The 27,688-nt window shown below is 48.7% G+C and overlaps 1 protein-coding gene across 4 annotated transcripts; it reads left to right on the top strand.

Moving 5' to 3' along the window:
* The first annotated feature begins 125 nt into the window (after positions 1 to 125).
* Positions 126 to 26,414, top strand: ST6GALNAC1 (ST6 N-acetylgalactosaminide alpha-2,6-sialyltransferase 1). Of its 4 annotated transcripts, XM_072025667.1 has the most exons (11): positions 126 to 6,497; positions 6,582 to 6,667; positions 7,395 to 7,492; positions 16,971 to 17,871; positions 21,479 to 21,647; positions 21,844 to 22,015; positions 22,233 to 22,371; positions 22,913 to 23,016; positions 23,579 to 23,668; positions 24,729 to 24,828; positions 25,233 to 26,414. In XM_072025667.1, exons 3-11 carry the CDS (start codon positions 7,473 to 7,475, stop codon positions 25,401 to 25,403), a joined length of 1,866 nt encoding a protein of 621 aa, XP_071881768.1. In that variant the 5' UTR covers positions 126 to 6,497; positions 6,582 to 6,667; positions 7,395 to 7,472; the 3' UTR covers positions 25,404 to 26,414. The 4 variants fall into 4 exon arrangements, with proteins under 4 accessions (XP_071881768.1, XP_027327297.2, XP_071881767.1 ...); XM_027471496.3 differs by having other exon boundaries at positions 126 to 6,667; XM_072025666.1 differs by lacking the exons at positions 126 to 6,497; positions 6,582 to 6,667; positions 7,395 to 7,492 and adding an exon at positions 11,422 to 12,235.
* Positions 26,415 to 27,688: the final 1,274 nt, after the last annotated feature.

Consider the following 27,688-nt stretch of genomic DNA (forward strand, 5'->3'; position numbering starts at 1 on the left):
GAAAGGTAGGAAATTTTTATGTGGGGCTTCTCCCTTATTGCAGCCTTATTCTTTTCCAAAATTCTCTTTGAAAGAAAGCAAAGGAGAATTAAGATTTGGATGATTATTTAGTTAGTTAGTCTTTGTCTTGGAGACTTTGCAGTTTATTCCCAAAGTATTTTTTTATTTATTGTTTTACATTTGAGCCTTCCCTGAACAAAACCACTTCCTCAAACACCTCGGTTTAACTCCGTGCCAGCAGCAACAGCCTCAAGCACGGAAGAACAGCTGCCATCAATCCCATCCCGCCACACCTCCCGTGGGCGGCATGACCAAAATATTGAGATGCTGCTGCTGACAGAACAGCGGTAATAGCCCTCAGCCGTTTATGAGGCCCATATTTAAGACAGAAATGAAGCCAGTTAAGCAGCCTCTGCCTGAGCCGTGAGGCAGAGGGCTGTCTGCGCGTACAGCCCCTGGTTGCTGCAGGAAGGCCCGGCACTGCCAGGCTCTGACAAACAGGAGCCCCTTGGACATGGCCGTGGGCATCAGAGGGGAGACGGCGCTCGGGAGCGGGGGGGCGGAGAGCTTTGGGCAACCGGGTGGCGCGACCGGAAGGAGCAGGCCCCAGAGCAGGCCCCGTTGCCATGGCAACCGGCAACTCCTTCCGGGAGGCACGGCCACGAGACCGCCATGCGCGGGTGCATCCGGTCGTGCGCATGCGCACTCTGCGTGCGCAGCCGGGCGCTGCCAGCGATGGGCGGGGGGGGGGACGCGCATGCGCGGGGCCGTCCTCGGCCGCACGACAAAATGGCGGCGGCTGCTGGCGCGGGGCTGTTTGTGTGTTTATATATTTATATGTGCGTGTGCCCCGTTCGTCACGGGGCTGCGCTAAAGTGCTTTGTAGCTGCTTTTTTTTTTTTTCTTTCTTCAAGTTTTTGTTATTCTCCCTTCTTCCGGGGCTCTTATGTATGTGTGTGCCTCACCTCAGGGTGCCCCAGTGTTGCGACCCCTTTATTGAACAAATAACGAACGGGATGTGCTGGGGCGGGTCAGGGAATAAGAGCATTCTGTTACACGCCCGCAGTCTTTTTGGGTGTGTTTCTTGTCTTTCATGCAGCCAAGTCTTTGAGCAGGAAATAGAGATCCAGTGCATTCTTTTTTTCTTTCTGTAAGTCATAATGATTGAGCTAAGGAGCTTCAGGTGGAAGAGTTGAAGGCAGGACACAGCAGATTTCCCCTCCTTTCACTCTGTTAGGAGCCTTGGTGGGGATTTCATCTGCAGAAAGTTACTCTACAGATCTCCTGTGTTTGCTTTTCTTTTTGTAGTTTACCTCTGATACCGGTAAACTCTGTGCTTTTTGTTTTGATAGCATCTGCTTTGCGCTCCAGCTGGTGTAAGTTACCTATAATTGGGCTTGGCCCAGTGCATTAGTACTTAAAGTGGTCGACTGTGCCAACCCTACGAGGAGTTGTGCCAGTGAGTGTGGCAGATGTATCTCATAGCAAAGAGATGGGTTTCCACTGTCATTTTCTTCAAAGGAAATAGGAATAGTAATAGCAGGGACAGGTTGTGGCCCCATACCCGCCATAAACCCTCTGCTATTTGTTCCTACAGTGGTATTTTCTATGTTACGTTGCCGCCTTCTGCATTCTTCGGGGGAGTTCCAGGGTTTTTGCAAACTATGTCAAATATTTTGATTAAATTCCTCTTAGGTATTTCTCAGAATGAATCAAAGGCAAAAGTTCTCATTAATATCCACCAGAGGAGAACACGTGGGAGTTTCCAGACTAGTTTTGGGGAAGAAAAAGCAATCCCCCCTTGCTGCAGTCTCTCTGAATTTGTAATAAACTGGATTTATCTCTGTAATAATGGTGGGAAGAGAACTGAAAAACCATGTTGTATATAACAGGCTATTTTAGAAAATATATTTTCTTCTGAAAAGTGAAATAGCCAGTTCTGAAACAGGCAGTAACTACTGGCTAGAAGGAATTTGTGTGGTAACCAAGCAGTGAATGTGTGGTGTAAGCATCTCCTTTAAGAAGGCAGTTTCACCTTTACTACCTCCCAAGCTTTTCTCAATGAGTCATGTTGATATGACACGAGGACAATATGGAAAAAAGACCAAAGAAACAAATCTCTAAAACCTGGATGTTTTAGCCCTTTCTGCTAACGTGTAGTGAAAATGCATACCTTCCCTTTGTGGCACGTGCGTGATTCTCCTTTCTCTGTGATATGACTAAAGCTTTTCTCACAGAAGTGGGGTTTTATAGGGCTTTTGATGTGTTCCAGGAATCTGATCGTTCATGTGAGTCCTCTCTAAATGTCAAACGACATGGCAGAGGTTCTGGTCTGAGTGCATGTTCAGACTGTGAGTTATGGAAGAAGCACTAGGTAGTAAGAATTCCTAAAGGTAAGCTAAGGAGATGAAAGCATAGTGCTAGCACCACATCTCTGAATCTGGCTTTCTGCAAGGACAACCTGGGAGTCCACGTGAATTCTGTTCACTTTGAATATCATCTTGTACGTATGAAGCTCATCTAATTAGTGGATCCCAGCCAGGAACTTTGGAATAGCTGTGAGATGCTCCTTTCTCTGAAGTGGAAAGTCTGCTTGAAATGCCAGCTTAATTCCCCAAGTAGGTCAGGAATGCAGTCATTGAGTTACCAGTGTGTAGTGAGTGAGTCACGGTGTGGTCAGCTGCTGAGAATGCTGTGTACTGCTCACATTTGTTCACTGCCAAATTTCATCTGGAACAATAAACAAACAAAAGAGGAAGCTTCGCATAGCTTGTTTCATCTTCATTTGTCTCAAAGAAAGGGGCTAATTGATCTTGTTTTCTGTGAGAGGGTAGTGTCATACCTCCGCTGCTGGAATTGGCTATTTTCACGTGTTAAACCGAATTGTTAAGGTTTCCACTGTACAGACAGATGAAACAGCCGTTGTCCTGGGGAATCCTAACCAGCCTCGACACATCACCAAAATTGGGCTGAACGTAGCGGGGGAGCTGCGTGCCTTCTCCGTGTGGTCATACGTAGGCTCACTGCAGCACATCTGGCTGCAAAGCTGTTTCCAGTGGTAAAATCCAAGGGTGAGGTATGATGACCAATTACCTCTGCTGGGGTCATTTTTTCCACCCCTGCAGCAATTAAGAGATTAAATTCGTGGTGCAAGGAATGGTAGTGTTTGGAGGGCGATGGTGCTGCGGAATTGTCTGCTGACAGAGATGCCCGGCGGTGGAAAATTTAATTCTTTTGGGAGCTATTTTTTACCGCTCTCCTGAAATGTCTGACCTTTTCTTACCCAAGGCTAAAATAAGTGCAGCACTAGGACATTTAAAATTGGAATAAAGCTTATACGCTGCGTTTTCTGTAGATGGACGTGAGGTGGGAGAGGAAAAGCAAGTGCTGCTCATCCGCTGGATGGTGCTGTTGTTTTATACAAACAGCAGAGAGGTCCCGCACAGCTCCAACTGAGACCTCGAGTAGTTTTGCTTCAGCAAGAATTAGGAAGAAGGATGTGCACAATCTTTCTCCTTAGCAGGATTCATCAGAAAATTGCTATTTTGTGATCCGCCTGTTACTTAGCATTCCTGGGACTGGCTAAACTTAGCTAATTACTAAATATGGGAAAACTCATATTTTTGCTGGTTTCCACCCAGCCTGTTTCAAGTCTGAGTAATTCTTCCTAATCAGAACCAGATTTAAACTATATATATATTTAAAACTTTCCTCAGTTCTCCAGTCCCCAAAGATGAAGTTTTGTTTCATCTTCAGGATGAGTATTTGTTGGCTCGCTCAAGTGCAGTAGGTTAGCTAAGTCATCGGAGTAAAAATTTGTTGTCAGAGTTTGTGGTTTTACCTCGTAGTGTGGGAAGAGAAGATGCATTCCTCACATACAGCCCTTTCCCGAGGGCAAGACGTGTTTGAATTGTTTGCCTGCCATAGCGTCAGATAAGATCTGAAATAGGTATTTGCAATGTATATTACATTTTTGTAATATTCTTGACTTCTTTTTTTTTCTCTTTAACTCCCTTAAAGAAGTAACCGTCATCCTTACAAAGAAGACTTTGTGGATCATTCCTTCTCTGTAATTTGTCTGCCTTGTTGGCAGTTACAGCCCTTTATCAGAAAGGAAGCGAAGAACAGTAGCCCATGTAGTGAGAGATTATTGTGCAACCTCTATTGATGTGACTCAGTTGCTGGAATTCTGCTCCTGATAATTGATGGAAGCGGGAATTACTCAATGTGCTGGTTTTAAGGAAATGGGAGGGTGGGAAAAGAAGTGATGCAAGTGCTTCATCTGTAGCAAGGGGGATGGCTGCTTCAGTTCAGTAAGTCTTCCTAAAAGCGATATTAATTAATCTTTAATGCCTTCCAGCATCATAGGACTGGCTTTCAGCTTTCTCCAGTTTCCAGATACTTAGGAAGCGTGGCAGCAAGAAGCCTGCTGGCAGTAGATGTTTCTGAAGACCATTAATAGTCTGTGGAGTACAGGTTGAAAACCAGTGTGTGATGACGCTGATGAGTACAGAGCATTGTGTTTGTGCCTGTTTGTGTGTGTACCTGTTAGCTCATGTCTGAGCTAACTGGGAGCTGATTTGGTGAGATGCACGCCCAGGTGTGACTAACCAGGGTCTAGAGAATAGCCCCTATAAATGAAAGAGGTCAGAAGAGATGGCATCTTATTCTGCTGTTACTGGGTCATATGTGAAGCAGGTCCTGACTTAAGATAAAAAACAACATCAGATTCATCCCTGCATTTCTCATCCTACTGTAAGCTGCTTGGACTTGGTATTAGTTCAACAGGGAGCATCTACCGAATCTTCTAATTCCTCCTGTCACCATGAATTCCCACAAGCTGCCATTCCGTTTGTGTCTGGTGCCCTTTCATGGCAGCAAGGACCATTTGAAAATCCAGCTTTTTCATATGGGAGGTGAAATGTTGCAGCCCAGCAGCTAATGGGCGCTGCTGTGACCTTTGGAAGGAAGAAAGCAGTCACTGAAAATGTGACTGGACAGACAAAATAGGGCTGCCCAGGGATTTGCAGGGAGATGGAATGACTGACAGCCTTGGCTTGTCCCAGGATCTGACATTTGTCCTAAAAATCGGAGCTGTCTTTAACAAAATGGAGGAGTTACTGCCTCTGGATGCTTCTGAGATGTGGTTTACATGAGGACAGAGTGGCTGGAAGGGAGAATCAGACGAACCCGTTGGTCTCCGAACTTTGTTTTGGCTTTTTGTTAACTCGTCTCCTCAGCCTGGAAAACTGTTGTCTGTTCCTCTTTTATGATCTGTGTTCTGTTTCTTTTTCCACTGCGATAGGGACGAGTTGCTTGGGGTGTTACCCTGTGTATTAATAATAGAAAACCTGTGGAAGCTGGATGGAGAAAATAGAAAGCCCAGCTTTTCTCTGTAGATTATGCTGAAGTTTTCACACCCACGCACCGAAATCTACTTAAATAAACAGAGAAGTTTGACTTTTGGCATAAGCGAGATTTCTGTTTCAGGCAGCGCTGCACGAAAATTGTAGGCTTGGTGCTGCCAATTCTTCCTCCTGTGTGGACTGGGTTTCTTTGTCTTGCAGTAATGGTTCCTGTCTCGTATCTGCTGTCCTTGTGGTGCCTCCTTTCTGGTGCCACTCGTTCTCTTTGCCAGCTCGCCCTTTAGCCCTTGGTGGCAAATGGTTTCTGAACAAAGGGTGAGCTGGCATCCTAGTTTGCTCATGGATAATCTGTACCCAGGGATGATGGGCACTGTGTGTGACAGTTGGATAATATTTATCCTGAGAAGACTACGGAGGTGGTGTTGGTGTCTCTGTTCACCTTTCCGCAACAAGAGACGGGGCAGATCCCTGTTGTAATTTTATCACAAAATGGTGGGCTTCACCTTGCCCTTTGCACCCCCTGAGCACCCTAACTGAGGACAAACGACCATCTCCATGTCTGTGAGGGAGTGGAGTTAGGATCTGGGAGCCTGAGACTGATCCATCGTGTTGTCCTAAGGGGACAGAGCAAGTGATGATGGCAGCGGTCAGGCTCTGTCCCCTGCTCTGTCCCCTCCACCTGGGGGGTCAGCATGTGGTGGGACAGCAGAGGTGTGATCCAAGACCAACTGGTTCAAACCTCCCTTCCCTCCCTAAACAATTCGAACAGATGGCAGGTTGCTCTGCATTTGTTGCCTCTCTGGTGTCCTTGAGTCTGTTTTGCACTTTGTAAGAATCAGAAAATTGCCATAAATGACCCTCCAGGCCTTTGGGTGGTTAATTTAGAGAAAGGTGTGGCTGGGAGACTGGCTGTATGCTCCTCAGGTCACTTAGCTGACACTATTGACAAGCCTGGCATGTAAAATCATGTTTCAATGCACTTAGGAAGGGATGGGGTAAGAAGGGCACGTTATTTGCCAGTTCTGCTCTCCGGGCATCAGTTCCACCTGCCAGATGGGGTGGTGAAACAGAACTTCATCATCTGGACTGACTCAAGCCAGCTTTATGCAGTTGGTGGCTGAGAGCTTGCAGGTATGAGTGTGACTCGGTTTGCCCTTCAGAAAAACCCCGGTGATGTTGGTGACTGCTGAGCCTGGCTTGGTTTTGGCATTCCAGGTGCAGTTTGCAAAGCAGGCAGGTGGAATGGGTGTCTGTGGCTGAGTGTACCTAACCCCGAGTCCCTGACGCAAGATCGGGCAGCCGTAAGATACCGTTTTTGTTGATTTTTGTATTCACTGAATAGTGTTTAATGTTGATTTTTGTATTCACTGAATAGTGTTTAACAGGGAAGAATAAACAACTGAAGGGGATGACCTTGTAGAAAAACTATTGCAATTAATAAGATCCCTAGGCAATAAATTGTTTTGAAGGATAACAAACCAAAGGCTAATCATATGACGTGACAGGAAGTATTTTTATTTCCTGAACAGATTAGATAGCAAACCATATGAAAAACCCACAAATAAAATGCTATTATCTTTTATATGACTATTTATCTTTAAACAGAAAGAGCAATTAAACCAAAAGACAATGTAGTGTACATTTTTCTGATTCTGAAATCAAATTGTATTTATCAAAGTTCCATCCAGGACACCGTGTAGTTATTCTAATGTATCTGTGGGGCACTCGTCATCATCCAAATGATTTTCGTAGGCAGACTTGCTGAACAACAAGTGAAATATTTTGGCAGTGGCAAAACAAAAAGCCCACTTTAGAGCTGCTGGAGCATTGTGGCTTCAGCCATCAGGGTTCTCAGCATGTTGTGGTGGAGCCACCAGTGTCTAAGATGAAGCTAAAACCAAAAAAAAATCCTCATAGCTCTAGCGAAGGCAGGGCTGTTGGCATCATCCTGGTTAAATTCTCATGTGTTTAACTGCCTTTTACTGCTCCTTTACTGCTCCTTTACTGTCTCCTTTCTGCTTATTTCAGGGAACTTCTGTCTGAAAACATGTGGTGCTGGAGCACGGCTGGTCATACCCCTGCAGTAAAGTCTGTGTTTCTGTACCAATGGGAGGAAACGCAGTGAGGTAATACCCAAATGCATCAGGACAAATGACATAAATGTTATAAACCCAACTCTTGTTATATGCTATTGGATTCTCAGGCTGCTTTACCATACTGCTCCACAGAACAGCACAAGTTGATAAACAACCAGAAGTTATATTCTAAAGTCCTTATTTTTATAGAATCATTTGAGTTGGAAAAGACATCTGAGATCAAGGACAGCCACTGGGACAAAGGATTCTCAGTGTCTGCTCTTGATTGTTTTGTGCATTGACTTATCAATATTAATTTATTTTAAGTAAATTTGGCTGCTGTTTACTTATGGTTATAAGATCAAAGCGTAAACATAAACTCTGACCTTGACCAAGCTGAAAGGTTCTGTGGAGCAAGATTGGTATCATAAAAAACTGGATAGAGATTTTTTTACAGTTTACACACTGGAGCGTGATGCAGTGTTATGGATTGCTTAGGGAGAGGGAGGGAAAACACTAGCACTGAACAATAAACAAACTGCAGCTCGTATCTCCTTGGACCCACGGGTGTGGTTCAGATATCAATGTGATGCCTAGGGACTGCATGAGGTGTCTCTTCCAGCCTTTGTGGCTGGGGTTGCGTGGTGTGAGTAACTTGCTCTACACAAATGGCATGCAGTGTCTGAGAGCAAAATGCATGCTGCAGGGAGGAGAGAGCTCTGAGTGCAGGCTAGTGGGGATTGGCACAAGGGCTAAAGGCCACCAGCGTTTGGCATCATCCTGTTAACAACACAGCTTAGACTGTTTCTGTTAGAGTCTCGATCATTCTCATTTGATAACTAAGAGCGGGGAAACAAGGTTCAAGGTGCAAGCCACAGAACTAGGGATAAACAGACCCAGTGTGTGTCCTGCTTGATTTCTCCGTGCCATGGTTTTTGCTGGGGGAGCACCTGTCTTCAGGAAGTGTAGTTTATGGGAAGAGATGTATAATAACACAGCATTCTTAGAAAGGACTGGATGATGCTCCTGGCCCAGGCTGAGACTCTGCAAACCTCCCTTAAGATCTAATGCCTGCGAGGCAAACCCCAGCTGAAGAGATCCTAAGTAACTTCCAGGGAACTGGGAGAGAACGGTGTGCCATTCCCGAGCACAAGGATCTCACATTTCCCCTAAAGCAGCAGCGTGCTGCTGTCCTGTCCAGCAACTTCTTTGCCTGTGATTTTCTCAGTGTATTTATAGCTGGTGTGCAGCTGGGTGGCGAAGAGTCACCTTCTCTCCCTGGCTGGTGAAAGCCTTTGCCAAGTTAATAGGAGTAACGTGGAGAAAAGTAGCACAGGACCTCTAGGTTTCTAAATTAAACAGGGGAAGAACTGTTGAATAGAAGACAATATACGGAAGAGAGAAGGGAAGAAAAACATGTGATGTCCAGCAGGAAACCCGTCTAACTTTTCACGGGACCCCATGGCGTTGCTACTCCTGCAGCTAACAGCGTGAAGGCACTTTTGCATTTGTCAGGGACACAGAGGAAGGCACTGTGAGGCCACAAATTTCCAGCTATAAGGCAGGGACATGATGATTTCCACCACTCAGGAAGCAGGCTTACATGTTACATTCCTGTAGCACTTAGCATCCTTTGGGGTGAAAAGCAGCACAGTTGTCCTGCCAGAGGTCAAGAGTGATGGTTTTTGATGTTGAGTCAGTGGGAAGAGTATGGGAAAAGCCTTCCCAAGAATTATTTCACTTCTGGTTTCAAAAGTAGTAGACCTGCACAGCTGTGATTCTGTAATCCAAAGGGACTTTGACAGGCTTGAGAGGTGGGCCCGTGCGAACTTCACGAGGTTCAAGAAGACCAAGTGGAAGGTCCTGCATCTGGGCTGGGGCAATCCCAAGCACAAACAGGGTGGGCAGAGAATGGATTGAGAGCAGCCCTGAGGAGAAGGACCCGGGGGTGCTGGTTGATGAGAAGCTCGACATGAGCTGGCAATGTGTGCCTGCAGCCCAGAAAGCCAACTGGGCTGCATCAAAAAGAGTGTGTTGGCAGGTCAAGGGAGGGAATTATCCCCCTCTGCTCTCATAGGACCCCACCTGGAGCCCTGCATTCAGCTCTGGGGCCCCCAGCACAAGAAGGACACAGAAGTATTAGAACGAGTCCAAGGGAGGGCCATGAAGGTGATGAAGGGGCTGGAGCACCTCTCCTGTGGAGACAGGGAGTTGGGGGTGTTCAGCCTGGAGAAGAGAAGGCTCCAGGGAGTCCTTAGAGCAGCCTGCCAGTACCTGAAGCGGGCTGCAGGAAAGCTGGGGAGGGACTTTTTGTCAGGGAGTGTGGTGATAGGACAAGTGGGAATGGCTTTAAACTGAAAGAGGATAGGTTTAGATTAGGTATAAGGAAGAAATTCTTTACTCAGAGGGTGGTGAGGCACGGGCACAGGCTGCCCAGAGGAGCTGTGGCTGCCCCATCCCTGGAGGTGTTCGAGACCAGGCTGGATGGGGCTTGGAGCAACCTGGGCTGGTGGGAGGGGTCCTGCCCATGGCAGGGGGTTGGAATTAGATGATCTTTAAGGTCCCATCCAACCCGACGCATTCTATGAATTCACAGCTGTGCAGATGCTGATTTGTGCAGCCAGGTGTGAAATGCTGCGAGGTGTGCCTGCGTGTCTTATCAGGGGTGTGGAGAGGGATGTAGGTTTTGTGGTCCTTCTGTTTCCCTCTCCAGAGCAACAGAGAATCCCGGAATGCTCCTGTTCCTGGCAGCTGTGAGAGGCAGGAATTAAAAAGGCTGTTTTTTCTGGTAAGGGGGCCAGCTAACCATAAGTTTAATAAATTAGCTGCTCACCTGTCTACAATACTGTCCTGCTGATATGGGAACAACTTTCTCAGAGATTCCCCAGAGGGAACAGAATATTTTTTATCTTTCCATCAAATAGGTTGTGAAGGAAAAACAAACAAAAGAAAAAAAAACAAACCCACAAATCAACTGTGACGTGGTATCAGTTGCGTCCCTGTCTGTCAGCTCTCCGTCATGCTAGGCTTCCTGTCGGGGTGGGACACACAAAAGGATGTTGACTTGGTGGAGGCGTTTGGATGGTGAGTGCACTGGGCAGAGGCAAGTCAACAAGATTTGGTACACAGCCCTCAAAAGCTTGCACTCAGATTGTTGGCGTAGCTCAGACTCTAGCTGGCAGCCACAACACACACAGCTTAAAATCTAACTGAGATAGTTTGTTTAAAAAACACAACAAAACGGGCAAATCTGCTTTTTATCTGTCCAGGGTGTAAGTAAGAATGTATTTAAGTGGATTTGGAATTAAATGGCGTGCTATAGATGGAAAAGCACTAAGAGAACCATCTTCGCTTGATGGTCCCGGATATTTTCCTAGAAAAAAAAGCCTTGTTTTCAGTGCTAAAGAGCAGAACTTCTGGTGTGGGCACCAGTGTTGGTAGCTGGACACCCTGGACATGGAGCAGTTGTGCCAGAGCTAGGAGTCTCAGCACTACAAGGGTAGCAGCATCTCTGGGGATTGCCAGCAGGGCTGCAGAGAAGCTCGTAACCTCTCCTTTGCCGAAGGAAGCTGGTATCTGGCCTGTGGCTCTTGAGATGTTGCCAGCTGCTGTGTCAGGTGCAGTCTTGTTAATTATCTCCCTGGATGTGGGGGTCAGAGAGCAGTTTTTAAGGGCTGTGAGCTGTTTCTCAGGAGTCACACTGCTTACAGAGAGCGAACGGAGCAGCTTTGCTCTTGGCCTCTGCTTTCGATACGGTCATCCCTAATCTCGGATGAGACTTCGTGCATAGCCCCATCTACTAAGCTGACCTGGTGTTTGAGCTCGCCAGCCTGGCTGAGCTATGACGGGCTGACTCCAGTCGTGGGGGTGGAAAGATGGTGAAATAATGTTCCATGGAAGTCCGAGGCGGTAGTCTCTGAGGGCGTGTTTTTTCACAAGAAGGTGAGACGCTGTATGTTTGGCGTAGCAAGCCTGAGTTCGGCCACTCTGCCTGCCAGAGATTCGGATATTCCCCCAAGCACGATTTTTGTTGAACACAGAGTACTACAGACATGTTCGCCGATTGCCAGCGCAGTTCCTTAAAAGCAAAGGAAGCTGTCTTTTTTCTGGTTATAGGAATCTTGCTCTCCCTTGTGGCTCTTGGTTTCGCAGTGATGTTACATGGAAGGACTGGAAGGAAAACATTGGCTGCCTCCAGAATTTCCCTTTGGGATCCTGCTAACAATAAAAGCCTTATAGTCACACACAAGAACCTTCTTCCAAGCAGTATGCCTAGGGCTTGAAAAAAGAAGGCTAAAATGAAGCCACTGGTATACACGGTGCGTATCAGTGCTTCAGGACTGCTGTCTGCCACTGGCAGGGATCTTCTGAGCACTGAGTCGCTGCTTGCCTGCTGCACACCCAGATCTGTAGCCCATCTCTCCAGAACTGCCTGGAGCTCCTGAGGGCTACCCAAGTGTAGGGCAATACCACGGCTGATTCCCTTCTCAATGCCTCTAATTATGCAGTGGATCTCCTTTGATTGTAGGATCACTGTGGGAAGGATGAAATGTTTCGCTGTAGATGGAAGCAGGGTTATAGCCTGGACTAACAACCTCCCCCATGTTTCTTCAGCACCTTTCTTGCTGTTTAACTTTTCTCTCCTAGGCCCTCTGATATCTGATGTTTTGCACTTTGCACCAGAGACATTAGTTTATCTGCAATTATGGGCAGTAGAGAAATGCAGCTGCTTCTGAGTCCTTGTACAGGGAATCCTTGCAGTTTTTTTTGCTGTGATGTGTGGATGGGTACAAGGTAGGTGTGAAATCTGATTGGCTTCCTTGTAACTTAAAGCTCTCTGTGTATTCAGGAACAGTGTGAATGTTAGCTTTAAAGAATTGTGATGTCAGCAAGAAAATCTCAGTCTGAGCTTAATTATTGATAAGAGCCATACAAACCAACTTCTGTAGTAAGAGGCCATATAACCTTTTTCATTTTAACTGTTAGGGTTAATTTTTAACTGCTTCCCATGGGTAAAAATATCCATTTGCTGTAGTATGTAAAACTACATCTCTGTTGTTCATCTGTGATCATCTTTCCCTCTGCTAGTGGGGAGATGTTTTTAGGACTGCTAGAAGTCAATCTCTAGGCAAACTGCTGATTTTCACGAAAAAGAGAGATTGAGACCTGAGGATTGTCAGGTGCTACATGTCAATGAGGAGCAACACATCCTAGATCTGAATGTCCCGACTGCCCTACTCCAAGTGGGGTGTGAACCCCAAGGTTGCAGCAGGGATTCATTACCCTTGGAGAGTTTCACATGCACGTGGCATCCGTGAAGCTTTGTTTGACCTGACAGGATGATGATCAAAGCCTGGTTGTAATGTTTAGTTCCCAAACGACCAGGGTCCTAGTAAGGACAGTAGCATAGAAGGCAGTTGTCTGTCCGTGATGACAATTCACACATGAGAAGCATGAAATGTTTCATGGGATAAAAATTCGGATATATTGAATGCTTCCTTGAGACCAGCTGAATTTCAGGTAGCTGTGCTGTGGGGGTCACCAAGGTGATCCAATTCTGAATTCTCCAACTAGCCGCAGACCCAAATTCATCTGTGTCCTGTTTCAGTGCTGTCATTTTCTGCCACTCAGTGACCACTGTGAAGTGATAGGTTGAGAGCTGAAAAGCCAAAAGTAAAAGCCCCGTCCTAGCCATGGTACTGGAGGAAAGTTGACTGAGAGCCCCAAAAGCAGAGCAGCTGGAGAGCACGCGGTGCTGCTACCTGTACAAGCAGCTCAGAGCTCAGGTGGCTTGTTCCTGAGCCAGCTGGGGAATCTGAGCTCCAGGCAAGGCCATACAACAAGTCTGTCAGCGGTAGCGGGGTTAGTTTGGGATGCAGTTGATTCTTTCCAAGGAAGTGAAATGCTGGATTGCAGTTTTTCCAGTTGCCTCAAAGGCAGGTCAGCCTTGTTAGAGAGGGAGGGGACTGTCTGGCTGCGCCCAGCCCTGCAATGCGCTAGCTGAGCACTAAGCTGCCTTAAACACAAATTCCTCCTCTGTAGTGGATTTGCCAGGAGTCCAACTCCGACTTGTAGCGAAGCAGTCACAAGGTAAAAACGGATGTGTATGATGTAGCCATCAGCTTTCTGGGGCAGGGATTGGCTTTGGATCGGAGCTACGAGCAGTTACAGCAAGAAGAAAAGAGCAGAGATCTGTTTATGGCTACGCTGAAAAATCTTCCTGTGCCCATGGGCAGGTGGTAGTCTGAAAGTTAGTTTCTTTGTCTGCAAAGTGTGGTGCTCTCCTAATTCACACTTTAATCCCCAGATTTGAAGCGAAGGGTTTCCTTCTCACACCAGACTAACCTCACTGAGGAAAATAGAGGAAACCTCCCTTGGCTGCAGGAAAAGGTGTTTTGTTCCCTGCTCCATGTTGCAGGGAGCTTAGGGTGATAGTGGGGAGCAGTGCAAGGTGGCTGGCTGCTCTGAGGAGTTGGATCTGTGTGCAAAGTGTCCGGGAACGTCGGCAGGGAGGGTGTGCATGTTCTCATAGGGAAACCCAGAGAGAAGACCAGCCCACTCCTTCCACATACCTGTGGAAAGCACTGCCTAGCAAGCACCTCTGGGCAGCAGCAGCAGAGCCTCTCGCCTCTCCCCGGCATCTCACCATGCTTCTTTTCATCAGAAAGCTTTCGATAGCTCCCAGAGCCTTCGTTGGGCTTCTTGGCTTAATGCTACTTTTCCTCACCGTAACTAATTTTAGCTCCTTCTTTGGCTTGGAAAAAAGCGTTTTCAGGTAAGAGCCCAGCTTCCTTGCAATCCACGCTGCCTGGATATCCTCTCTTTCATTCCTCTCTCCTTTTACCCTGGAAGTTGCACTTCTGATCTGGGTTAGGTGCCCGCTTTGCTTTAGCACACCACGTTGCGTGCAGTCAGAGCACGCTGCTAGAAGCTCGCAGGCTGAAACTTTCTGCTGTTGGATCACCACCTTCTAGTGTTTCCTCGCATAGCTGTTCAAGAAAGCAGCTTTTGTTTTACTGACTCTGTTTTCATAGTTTGGCACTGCATCGTATTTGCTTTTACCTGGTGGCTCCCGTGAGGACCTCATTCAATACTAGTCCAGATTGCATTACTGGGATTGATTTTCTGGGTTACCTTTATGCTTAAAGTGAACTCTGCATTTATACAAATATGCAGTGTATTGGGACACTCGTGTCATGCAGACATGATAAATACAAATAGTATTTTTTATATAAATGATTAAGTAAATCCTACAAGAATGGGTGTGGAGGGAATTACAGTTCAGACCACGGTCGTGTCTCTGGTACTGTTGTCCAGAAGCTCGTTCTTGCGTTAAAACAGCAGATAACTGAGCTTTTCCTACTACAAACACAGTTCTCACATTGGTGCCCTGTGCTGTGTAGGAAGCACTGCTCCCCAGCCTCCCCGCCCACCCCTGGGTGCTCCCAGCTCCCCAGTGAGCTCATCTTGGGGGGGTTACTTTTTCTGGAAACATCCATATTTTTAAAATTTTAGATAAAACACAAGGCACGAGTGGTATGTGGCTATCTGTTCAATTTCTGTGCTTTTATATGCAACATAAAATACAGCGAGCATCATTTTAATGGTTTACTTGTTCCTGGGCTCTGTAAATTGCAAAGGAAGATGACAGTAAATATCGTTGTGCTTCTACAGCTGTTTGCCAGCTGGATTCTAGAGCCTGAAATTTGGTGGGCTGGGTTGACCAGTTGTCTGGATTGGGAGAGCAAGGTCCTGTGTAGGCACAAGCCACGGGGGTCTGACTGCAGGAAGCAAGGTTTTGGATATGAAGGGCCTTCACTTTTGCATTTTGCTCTCTGTTTGGCTTAGTATTTGAATTTGAAGTGTAATAAAGCTAGAACGGAATCTCTTCCCTGTGAGATAACACGTGTGTGGGGTGAATGGTTTGGCACGCTGTCCCATTTCATTGTCCTCTGCCTTTTAATTTAAAAAATTTAAACATCTTAAAATTACAACAGAAAATCATCCAGGGATTTAAGAATTGCCAGTACTACCTTACTGAACTTCTCTTTACCTAGAGTATAATTAAAAACTTCCCTTTTATTAGGTAGCATACAGTAGCACATTTAAACATGAAGCACTGTGATAAAAAACAACTGCTGTGTACTGGGCTGAAACTGGCTAAAAGAGAGGAGATAGAGGAAGGGCTGATAAGCCATTTACCAGCATGTCTGTCCAATAGAAATGATGTTGGAAATGTCCAAATATCTGATAAAAACTGGTTTTTAAAAGTCTCCACAGGCTGATAATTTCATGGCCACTTGAATGAATGGCGTACTGCTCTGAAGCTTCAGCAGCAAGCTGCTCTCTCCAGCCTGCTTTCTGTGGAGTTGTTTTTTTTTTTCCCCATTTATCACCCTGGAAGCAGCCCACAGCATCATGTAACAACTGCGTCATGCAAACAAGTGCGTCACACAAAGGGCAAACGTAGTGTGAAATCAGCCCGCCGAAACTCCGCTGCTTTATCCCGAGCAGCTTTGCCGTACGTCCGAGCTCAACTGCGGCATTTTTTCAGCTTCCTTTTTCCTGTTCCACCCTTCAACCATGTGTAGATAAGAAGGAATGTTTGGGACAAAATCCCACTGCTTTTTGCCTGGGTGATTTTTCTGGGTTTCGGCTCAATCTTCTTGTTGTAGGTGGCTCTTCTGCTGTTGGCAGCCGTATCAATGGGGTTGCAGCAGGCTGGTGGGGTCCTCTCGGGCTCTGTTTTGGGTTTGGTGCTCTCCAATGTTCTTATAAATGATCTGGACGCAGGACTGGAATGCATACTAAGTTTGCAGGTGATACTAAATGAGGACCTGTTGACTCCCTCAAGGGTGGAGAGGCTTTGAAGAGAGAGCTTAACAAAATAAGAGGGCTGGGCAATCAGCAACTACAAGATTATAAAGAAAATGGTAACAACAGGACTATTTTATGGCCGTAATTTCCAATCTTGTAAGTGCAAGCTGTGTAAAAGAAGTGACATATGGTAAAGGAATAAATTTCACTTTTTATCAGCCTTCCCTTTCTGAGTCCCCTCAGATCTTCATACTCTGCTGCTGCAGCACCTGGCTCTGCTGGCAAAGAAGGCAGAGCACCAGGTGGCTGCCTCCACGATGCGTCCCATGTCCTGAGCTCAGCATCTGAGAAACACAATCCTACAGTGCCCTGTGGGCATTGCTGGGGTGTCCTGCCCACTGCTATTCTCTGCTGGTTTGCAGTTGCTGCCAATGTGGAGGATAATTCATGAGCAAAGTGCCAGAGAGGAGTATGTAGTCTCCCAGATGAACTTGCTTTGTGTGGAAATGAGCAGTGTTCAGGACAGAATGGGACGGGAATTTGAATAACGCTTTGGTGTGGCAAATATGTAAATGAAATTGAATTCAGGCAGCGTCCTGCAGAGAAGGATGTGTTGTGTTGCTTCCCTGCAGAAACTCGGTGGCAGATTTGCAAAAGAAATGTGCTGGAAGCTGCTACGTGTGTGTGATGTGTCTGCTTTTCCTTCATTCAGGCCGTTCAGTATTTTCCAACGCGTCCCAGATGTGCAACGAGTGGACACCCAGGAGCAACAAGGTTCAGACTATTCTGCTAATGGGAACGCAAGTGGAATTTCCGAGGTGGGTTTGGAGAGAAACACTACAAGGCTTGAACAAGGCACAGCTGAGAGGACACCAAGCTGGGAAGAAGAGGAGCAGAAGAACACAACAAGACCACTTCCCGGGGCGGAGGAAGCCAAGGAGAAGGTGACTGTGAAACAACCCCCTGAGGTGGAGGGGATCAGGAGCACTACAGTGGAAACAGCCACGAGGGTGGAGGGAAACAAGGAGAAAACAGCAGCAAGACTGGCTCCAGGGGCAGAGGAAGCCATGCAGAAGGTGACTCTTAAACAGCCCCCTGAAGTGGAGGAAATCAAAAGTACAACAGTGGAAATAGCCTCAAAGGTGGAGGGAAACAAGGAGAAAACAGCAGCGAGACTGGCTCCAGGGGCAGAGGAAGCCATGCAGAAGGTGACTCTGAAACAGCCCCCTGAGGTGGAGGGAATCAAAAATACAACGATGGAAACAGCCACGAGGGTGGAGGGAAACCAGGAGAAAACAGGGGTGAGACAAACCCCAGGGGGAAAGGAAGGGGTAAATGACAAGACAACGCCAAAATCACTTCCCAGGGGAGAGGGAGCCAAAGAGAAGACAACAGAGAAACCATCCTCTGGGGTGAAGGTAGCTCATGGAGACAACACAACCAAAGACAAAACAACACCAAAAGACCCTTCTCTGTCAGTGAAAACCGTGCGACCCGTGACTCAGACTGCTGCAGTGACAGCAAAGAAGAGACTGAGGGCTGCTGACTTCAAGTCTGAGCCACAGTGGGATTTCGAGGATGAGTACCTGCTGGACAGCTCGGCTCCACCAGCGGTAAGCGTGATGGCCGTGCGTGTTTGTCCCTGTTGACCCCCTTATCTGGGAAATATCTCTCCTCCTAGGTGTGCCACAAGGTGATCCTGCTCTTAGGTGCCTTGCTCTATTGCACAGGCACACAGTGCCTTCATCTCTGTTGTATGCAGCCCAGCTAAAAACCAAACAGACACACAAAAACAAAATGAAACAAAAAAAAACCACAAAAACCCCACAGGGTCATGGGGAGGAACACATCTGAGCATCTGCTTACCCAAAAACGTATTTATCAAAGCAAGTCAAAAAAATTTTGGCAGCAGGGGGGAACCTGACGTGCTCGTGCTGTGCTGTAAAGGAGAATGGTGAGGAGGGTCTCACAGGAACGGAGGCTTCCTTAGTTGCTTGTGCTGAAGTCAAAATAAGGTCAGAGCAAAAGCATTAGATGATGCGTGATAAGCAGTTGCGTGCCTGCTCTGGAGGCAGTAGGGTGGAGACCGTTTCCGTTTTTCATGTTTTTTATTTGTACTGGTGAAAATTAAACTATGTGTGGGTGTGCCCCATTGGAGTACCGATGGTTAAAAAATAACTTTTTTTTTTTTTTTTATTGTTTATTTTATGGAAGATGGGAGTCTTTACCAGGTGCTGGGGATTCACCTTTTCCACCCTGTATGTAGAGCAGGCAGATTCTTCACCCATTTGGAGCTCCTCTGACTCAGATGGTGCCAGTTGCTGCTTAGGATTTCCTTGCTGTGCATGGCACCATCACCACAGCAGAACAAATCATAAGAGATCCGTCATTAAACATGTCTTGCTTTTTTTTTTTTGTTTGTTTGTTAAATAAAATAGGAACAACTGTAGGGCTGGTCAGCACAAGAAAAGTATTTTGGTAGAGGTGAAGATGGGAATCGCAAGTGATAGAGTTGTACCTGTCAAAGCAGTAGTGCTTGCACAGCTGCAGCTTCGAAGTTTTCAGATAGATCTTGTGTGTTGGGAATCTTGTTCTGATGGTTAATTCTCGTGCCTACCTCTGATTGCCCGTGTAGGTCATGTTATAGATACCATCTTCTGAAATGGTAAGGCTAGTGCCAACCACCAGGCTGGCCCAAAAGCCATGGAATCTGAAAGCAAGTGCTTTGCTTTTCATTTCTACGCTGAACTCGTATTCTGACCGTATTTATGACCTTTCCTATAGCTCCTTCTTGAGCTCCTTTTTGAAGCTATAGGTGTAAGAAGATAATTTTAAATTAAATTTGAGCATCTCAAAATTCCTCGAATTGGGAATGAAGTCATGAACTGTAGCAAAGTCCTTGGCAAGCAGGCAGGAGCAGGTGGAGGTGCATATTTCTCTCTCTGTTCCCCATTTTATGCTGGTAACTCGGGATAAAACCTACTCAGCAGTTTTCCTTGGCACCCCTGCTGCTGGGCAGGCAGGCAGACATCTCCTGAGTGGGGCTGGTGTTTGTGCCTGGGTGGAAAAGGCCTTTTACTGCTTGTGTGCTCAGGGAGGAGGGAGGGTGTAGGCAGGTGAGCAGAACACGGGAACCCCTGTTCTGGCTCCGTGCTCTTAGATGAGCCATTTTGCCTTTTTGAGGTCGTAGTGCTCCAATCTTCTCCCATTGCCATACGCCATGGTGCTGGCATTAAGGGCGAATGCAGATGTTGCTTCAGGGGTCTGCCAGGGCTGCAGGCACCATGTTGTTCTGCTCACACCCCTCCCAGTGGAGCAGGGGCTGCTCCTGAAAAAGTTAATCCTGTTCCCCAACCTCAGGGTGCCCAGGATGCCCTGGGAGACGTACGGAGAGCAGAGGTAGCTGAGCTGGGCTGATAAAAGGTCCTGGGACAAGCATTACTGCTTTGGAGTTTGCTTTTCGAGCTCTCTCTCCCTTGTGGCATCTTTCTGTGGTGCCGTTTGCCCCTTTTGGCAGTGAGTGCCATTCTTTTGCTGACAGGGTGTGCATTGAACTGCTTGAGAGGAGAGGCTGGCCCTTCTGTTACCCAAAGATCTGTGATTCTTTTACCCAAAGATCTGTGATTCTGCTAACTGCGAGGCTTGGCTGTTAAACCCTTGAGCTCGCATTCTGGCCCAGCCTTGCTGAGACACAGCAGAAGGGCCTGGCAGACGATCAAGTCTGCCGAGCAGGATGTGCATCTTTGTTCCTGCTCTCTCCTGGGCTTGAGTCACCCAAAATACAAATGGGAGTGGGTGAAATAGGAGGCTGAGTGTGTACACACGAACAGGCAATCCCTGACCCCTCCTGCCCAGCGTTACTGCGCTGCATGCCTCGAGGTTAGGCCACCAGGATCCTGCTGCTGGCTCCCAGATGCTCCCGTCCTCCCCAGTGAGCCGCAGAGCACGTGCACCCATGGCAGAAGCTCGGAGCAGGAGCTGGCAGAGGAACGTGAGCCGACAGCTTACAGCGGGAAGCCGAGAGCGTGTTCTGCTGTCAGCGGGGCTGCGGGCCATCTGGGCATGCAGAACGGCTGGTGGAGTGTGAAAAATCCTTGCACGGTGGTGGAAAGAGGAGGAAATACACGCAGGAGGGTCTTTAGTGAGGGTTTGGATCTAGACAGCACGCACAGGGTCTTGTTCCCAAAGCTGATCTCGAATTGTGGGAGAGGGGGAGTGACTGGAAGCACTGCAACCTGCTTTGTGTCCCCTCTGCTGTTAGCTCCAGCCTAGCTGTGGAGGCACGAGGAGGAGCAGGCCTTGGGCAGTATCAAGTACAGCATGAGCCAGCAGGGAACATCCTCGTCTCTGGACATGAAACATGCTGCAAATGAAACGACGCCAACATCAAACCCTCCACGGTGTTCTTCTCATTGTGCTGCTGTGACAGGCACGATGTCACCGTCACCTGCAGCACAGAGCCCAGCTCAGCTGTGGAGCGCACCGCAGGGCTTTGGCCATGTCTGGGCATTGCTGGGGGTTTGGGGTGGACACACAGCTCCACTCCGGTCTTCTTTCATCTTTTGGTACTAAGTATTTGGTGAAGGTGTCCATGAAAAAGCCCAAACTGACTCCGTGGAAAATCCACAGCAGTGGACTCGAGCTGCACACGCAGGCTAACACTTGCCAGCTGCACTGAGCCTGCTCTTGTTAAGAGAATAAACTGACTTGGATTCCCTTCTCGGCTACGTGCCACCCTGTGATTGCTTTATGACATTGAGCAAGTTGTTTGCATGCTTTTTCTTATCTGTCGAGGGAGTGATAATGGTGATCTGATCCCCCCGGTTTGTCAGTGAGTGGATTCGTGTGTTGCCCGGGGCAAGGGCCTTGTGAGGTGCCTTATCTGGTGGATTCAGGTGGGTTTTTGCCTCAGATAGAGGGGTCCAAAGCTGTTAAAAACATGTGAGCATTTTAGGCCTGTTGTTCTTATGGGGAAAGTCCCAGAGACCTGCAGTAATTCTGTCTTATCTGGCGGTGATTTTCCATCAGCTAATTGTTAATCTAATGCTGAAATTGTTCACGGTGTTCACAGTGATGGGGGCACTGGGAGGGATGGATTCTGAACCCCTGGAGCTTCTCTGCTTCTTTCCAGTACTCTCACACACAGAGACACGTGCACTGGCACTCAGGTTTATCAGCTCGCTGCTAATCAGCCCTTTTTATCTCTTCTTGTTTTTCAAGACCTGCTCCGAATCAGTGAAGGCCAAGGCTGCCAAGTCGGACTGGCTGCGAGACCTTTTCCTGCCTAACATCATGCTCTTTACCGATAAGAGGTACTTCAACGACAGGGAGTGGGACCGCCTGGAGCACTTTGCACCTCCCTACGGCTTCATGGAGCTCAATTACTCACGTGAGTCCCTCGGGGCACATCAGGATGGGATCCCCAAACCTCCCACAGGAACTGGATGCCAGATAGCTGCTGGCTGGCAGGATCTCCCTGTCAGAGGCATCAGGCTGGGCAGATCTTATGGGGGAAACTGTGGTGGTTTCCCTGGGTCCATCCCCGAGGCTCTTGATGCTAATTCTTCCCCATGTTTGCTTCACAGTGGTGAAAGAGGTCATGACATTGCTGCCCCCACAGCCCCACCAGCAGCTGCTCCTGGCCAACAGCAGCAGAAACGAGTCAACGTGCATTAGCTGTGCTGTTGTGGGGAACGGGGGAATACTGAATAACTCCGGGATGGGCCAGGAGATCGACTCCCATGACTACGTGTTCCGGTAAGGCAGTCTGATCGCTGCTCCCTTACAAGATCTTATGGGGGAAAGCTGTTCTGGCTAGCAGCTAATTGCGCTGACTCTGAAGCGCCAAAATGGTTGGTGGCAGGAATAGATGAAAAATCAAAAAGTTTTTTTCTCTTTTCCTGTTACAAACATGGTGCTAAGGTTTTGCAAGGTCACCTGCTAACTCTGCTCCTCTGTTTATTTCCTTGGCTAGGGTGAGTGGGGCTGTAATCAAAGGTTACGAAAAAGATGTGGGAACAAAAACCTCCTTTTACGGATTCACAGCCTACTCCCTCGTGTCCTCTCTCCAGATCTTGGGACACAAAGGGTTCAGCAAGATTCCACGGGGAAAAGTAAGTCCGGTCCATGCTGTTTGCTTGCACAGCTTTGACAGGATGCTGTTAGCGTTCAGTTCTGATCTTTCTATGCGTGATGAGCAAAGGGGCTGAGCTAATCCTTTAGCATTACCCTTGGCGAGGGAACCTGCATTGGCTTGAGAGTCAATCTTCACAGTGGCAAGTTGTTTTAGTCCTACCCCAGCCCTTTAGAACAGATGAGAATTGGTCACTTGGACCTACAAAGATCAAGTCCCACTGCCTGACCACTTCAGGGCTAACAAACGTTAATGTTATTAAGGGCATTGTCCAAATATTTACTAAACATTGACAGCCACCTCTCTAGGGAGCATGTTCCAAGGTTTGAACTCCCTCACGAACCTTTGGCATGTTGGAGTAGCATACATCAGATGTCCTCTCCGTTCTGCTTTGGTGGGATAATTAAAAGATCAGAGGTGTGTGCCTGAAAAACTCGGTGAACCTAGGTGCCCGCTTGCTTTTTGGTGCTACAGGGTGTCTGTCTCCTGTGCTGTTCATTAATGCTCACTTTTTGTCTTAGCATATCAGATACATTCACTTCCTGGAGGGAGCTAGAGACTACGAGTGGCTGAAGGCTCTTCTGCTGAACAAGGACATCAGGAAAGGATTCCTGAACCACTACGGGTAAATCAAACTGGCCCCACCTCTACACCCTTCAGCGTGGAGCTCTCTGCCCTACCATCTTCCTTTCCACGGTGCTCAGTCCTGCTGAGATGCAGGCCAGGGTCAAGCTGTGTTAAACCCTCCCTCCTCTTCCAGATTTATCTGGAGAAATGTATTATTTCCTCCCCAGCTATGAGCACTGCTGTAACCAATACATCTCCTTCTTAGAAATAGCTGGGTTTAGAGATGTGTGGCTTGAGCTCAGAGAAAGCTGTGGATGAATGCGTGCTGTTGCTTGCTTTGGTGTCTGTGCGTGGTCCTGCTCATAGATGGAGGCCTGATTTCACAATGTCTTGTCTATGAGCATGCATGTTTTAGACATTTATTTCCTGTTGTTGCTTCTCCTCCTGTGTCTCTTCCCCTGCAACACAGGCTGTGGAGGCTTTGCCACCTAAGAAATGTTGCAGAATAACTTAAGAGTGTTTATGATTCTCCTCTCATCACCAAGTGCATCAGGGCTGATGCTTTTCAGCCGTGATGAAATACAGAAGCTTGTCCTGAATCTCCATATTCCTGTCCGTAGGCAAAGGCCCCGGGATAGATTCGATGAGGATTTCACGTTGGACAAATACCTGGTAGTTCACCCAGACTTCCTCAGATACATGAAAAACAGGTGAGCTGGGGACCGTGTGCTTTGTGGCCAGCACCAGTGCTCTCTGGGTTCTCTCTTCCCAGCCTACTCTTGTAACTGCAGTTCAGCCACACCAGCAGACTTGGGGGGAGCTTCAGCAGTGTGCCAAGCGCTCGGAGGTATTGCAGGAGAAGGTGGTTGTGGGCAGAACCACAAACATCTCATCTGTGAGCTGGAGAAACAAGAGCTGTCAGACAGTTTGGCTGTCTGCATCCGAAAGAGGTCCCAGGCAGGTGTCAATGTTAGGTGTGGGCAGAGCATTGCTCAAGTGCCAGAGTAGTTGATGCAGTTCAGGACCAACCTTTCACGTTCCCCATTGCTCAGCACCCTGGAGGAAGGCTCTGTAACAGTCCTCCTCTCCTGAGATCCTGCCTTAACCCAAGGGGTTGGCTGTGCCCTCAGGCACAATAACGGGCTCTTCTTCAGTATCCCATTCACCTGGCCTGGCTGCGCTTCTTTGTGTCCCCAGTCCTTTCCACTGTCACTGTAAGATCTGCCAGCTGTGGGCCTCGTGGCCAGGAGGTGTAGGCAGACGAGTTCCCGTTGTGCCCTGCTTTGATTGTGTTTGCCCTTCGGTCTCCTTGAGCGCTGCGTTACGCCTCCTCGATAGATAGCACACGCAGTGCCAGATGGCTCGCACTCCCCTGCTTGTCCTGCTGTCTCCCCTCTGACTTGGGTCCTTTCCAAGGCTAAGAGGGCTCAAATGCTATTTTTTATTTTTTTTTCTGACTCCTACCTTCCTAACAACTGCTGGCACAAAACACGGCAGCTCGCAGTGGGTTTTGTGACCCTCCTTCTGCAGAGCAGGGCTCGGTGCAGGTTTACAGGTTTCGGTGGAGGGGATGGGAGCATTCTGGGCTGGCCTTGTGCTTTACAGCACTACCCACACGTGAGCACAGTCGTGGCTTATCTGAAATGCTCAGCATGGCCACAGGCTGCTGCAAGGAAGGAAAATGCCACATGAGCCAAGGAGGACAAGCCGTTCCCAGCTTGAACCAGCACAACCAGCAGCTGCTCCACGCTTTCTTCTCTTCTGCTGCAGGTTTTTAAAATCTAAAAGTCTGCAAAAACATTACTGGCGGCTGTACAGACCCACAACGGGAGCGTTCCTGCTGCTGACTGCCCTCCACCTCTGTGACCAGGTAAGGGTATGGTGATTCTTGCACACAGCCCAGTCTGGAAGCAAGGACAGGATAACTGGGCAGAGCACGGCTGGCCCCAACCCTGACTGTCATGTGCCTGGAGGTTATATGGCTTCTGGTCAGCTGGGAGGGAACAGATTAGGGACAAGAGAAACAACCCTGGTATGGTTCACAGGGCCTGAGGGTTGTCATGCTTCCCAGGGAGGCATTTGAGAGGAGATCAGGCTCTCTGAAGCCTCTTTTTGCAATCTAGTCCATTTTGGATGCCCATGCAGGGCCACTGGGAGGCAGCCCTGACCTGCAGCCCTGTCCTGTGCTTCTACCTGTTTGGGAGCTGTGTAGGATTTCATTTCACTCCCTCTGCCTTCGGTATCTCTCCCCACTGAGCCCTCTGCCTTTCCCAGGTGAGTGCCTATGGCTACATCACGGAAGGTCACGAGAAGTACTCGGACCACTACTACGACAAGGAGTGGAAACGGCTGATCTTCTACATTAACCATGACTTCAACCTGGAGAAGCAGGTGTGGAAAAAGCTGCACGATGAGAATATCATTAGGCTCTACCAGAGATCCTGATTGCGTGGCAAGGGACATTGCCTGGGAAATCTCAACACCACCTCAAGAAGACCTCCAGATGAGTAAGAGGGCCACCGGGGCCAGGGTTAGCTCTGGACTTCCAGGCACAGTTTCATCTCCACAAAGATATTTCCCTCCTCCGGAACCTTTATTCTCTCGCAACGCTTCAAAAAATGTGCAAATTCTACAGACCAGGAGAACAGCAGCAAAAAAATGCCACCAAAAAAGGCCCAACTGACTGGGCTGCTACTGCTGTGGGTGGCTGCAGGTGCTCTGGTGTTGGGAGAGAGGAATTCAGGGTGAACCTAAGTAGCTTCCAGGCTTTCCCTCTGCAGGGAGGCGGTCCTCAGGCCGGGGACAGTTTTTTTCTGGTTGGGTTCTCACTGCTGGTGGTGCCCCTCTTGGAGCTGGGTGCCTTGTCTAAGGAGGCTCCCTCTGCAGTGGATGGAGGTGGACATACAGAGCTTGTCTCAGGAGGCTGACTTTTGTCCTGGAGGTGCTGCTGTCACTCCACTTGCTGTAGAGATGAAGGGTGGACTGGACACTTGGCTGCCAGATGGTTTATTCGAGAGAGGATGAGACTTCTGCCCCCGAGTGTGGCTTCGCTGTGACACCTCCAAAGGAGCACTGTGACATCTGGGGTCCAGTCGCTGCCCTGGGCCCCTCTCACAAGGGAAGGCAAACAATCCCCGGAGCGCAGCAGGCTGCCAGAAGTCGTGCCTCCTGCTGTGGGGCTCCCCTGGCTGCAGATCCTGTTTAACGGTCCCGGTGTGCCAAGCCAGTGCCTGGCTTTGGCACGCGTGGCTCCCAGCTCTGCCAGGAGCACCGTGCCTGCCTCCTGCCCGCGGAGGTAGGAGCTCTGCAGCTCCGGGGCTGGATGCTCTGCTGTTGCTGCTGGCTGCAGTGCCCGTATCGTGCTGGGAGAGGCATCGTGGCAGCCAGCAAGGCTTCCGAGCGCTGGCCTTCAGAACGTGGTTTTGTAAGCAAAATAAACGGCACCACTTTGGCCAACCCTGTGGTGTGTGATTATTTAGTGGGCATCCGAAGCAGCTGTTTAAAGGCTGAGATAGCGGGTAATGAAACCGGGAAAGGGAGGGAGAGGAAGAGGCAGGGCTGACTGTTAATTAAAACAACTTTGTCTGTGGGTGCTGTGCTACTTGTATGGACACAGCTGAGCTCTCTCCGGTTGCCCACCCCGCTGTTGCAGAAGGGGGGATGAGAGCTGGCCAAACGCCCCCCTGAGAACGTGGATAAGCACCCGGAGAGCTCGTCCTTGTCCCAGCAGCTGCTCTCTGGGTATATCAGATGCTGGAGATGAGAGCATGGGTGCTGGATGTTTCCCCTGTGACACCCCACAGGAAAAAAAAACACTTGCAGGGTGCAGACAGGCGCAGCACCCCTCCCTGCACCCACCAGGCTCTGTGCTGCGGCCGACCCTACATCCACTGCCTGGTCCCAGCCGACCCCCTCTGCCTGCGAGAGGTTTTCCTTTCACCCAGCATTTCTCACGGGTGCTGCAGCATCTCCAGGGCTCCGAGGGAGGCATTTCAGCATGGATTGGCAGCAGGGTTTGTCCCAACTGATTTCCTTTGTCTCTTTATTGCTTGTGCTGTGGACGGATCAAGCGGTTTCTCATGGGTAAGCGGGTTTGCAAAGGCCAGCCCCCTACCCCCACCAATAACCTAAATAATAAATCCAGCTTCTCTGGGTGAGGGTGTAGCCCGTGGTGTCATGCAGTTACCCAAAATTCAGCATGCCTCTGTCGGGAATAACTTCCAGCCCTGTGTGAGCTCCAGACCCATGCGGAGCCATCATGGGATTTGGGGCAGACCCCAAATCCTTCCCGAGCAGCAGACGGCCTCCCCTAGAGGGACACCCCAATGGGGACTGGCCGCCTTCCAGGGCCAACCGAGGCAGCCTCCCGCTGCAGCCAGGAGCTCGGGGCTCAGCAGGACATCTCCGTCCCCTGCAGCCGGGCCACCCATGGCTCTGGGTGGGCAGCGAGGTGGCTTTGTTCCTTGCCCATGCACCGGGGCCCTGCCGAATTGCTGCGGGTTGCTTAGTGACCACCTCCGAGCGGCTATTCTTCCCGTCTGAATAGGGCTTTTCTCCTCCCAAGAAGTTGGAAGAAGTTTCTGTTAAACTCCTCCCTGCCCCCCTCTTCTTCTTTTGTTTCCCTCTCTTCTGGGAAACCGGACAGCAAGGGGACCGTGGTGGGCAAGGAGGGGACAGGCTGGCAGCCCCCAGCCCACGCTTTTTCCCCCCCGTGCCCAGCTCCTCCGTGG

The sequence above is a fragment of the Anas platyrhynchos genome, chromosome 19 (assembly GCF_047663525.1).
Source record: "Anas platyrhynchos isolate ZD024472 breed Pekin duck chromosome 19, IASCAAS_PekinDuck_T2T, whole genome shotgun sequence".
Classification (NCBI taxonomy): domain Eukaryota; kingdom Metazoa; phylum Chordata; class Aves; order Anseriformes; family Anatidae; genus Anas; species Anas platyrhynchos.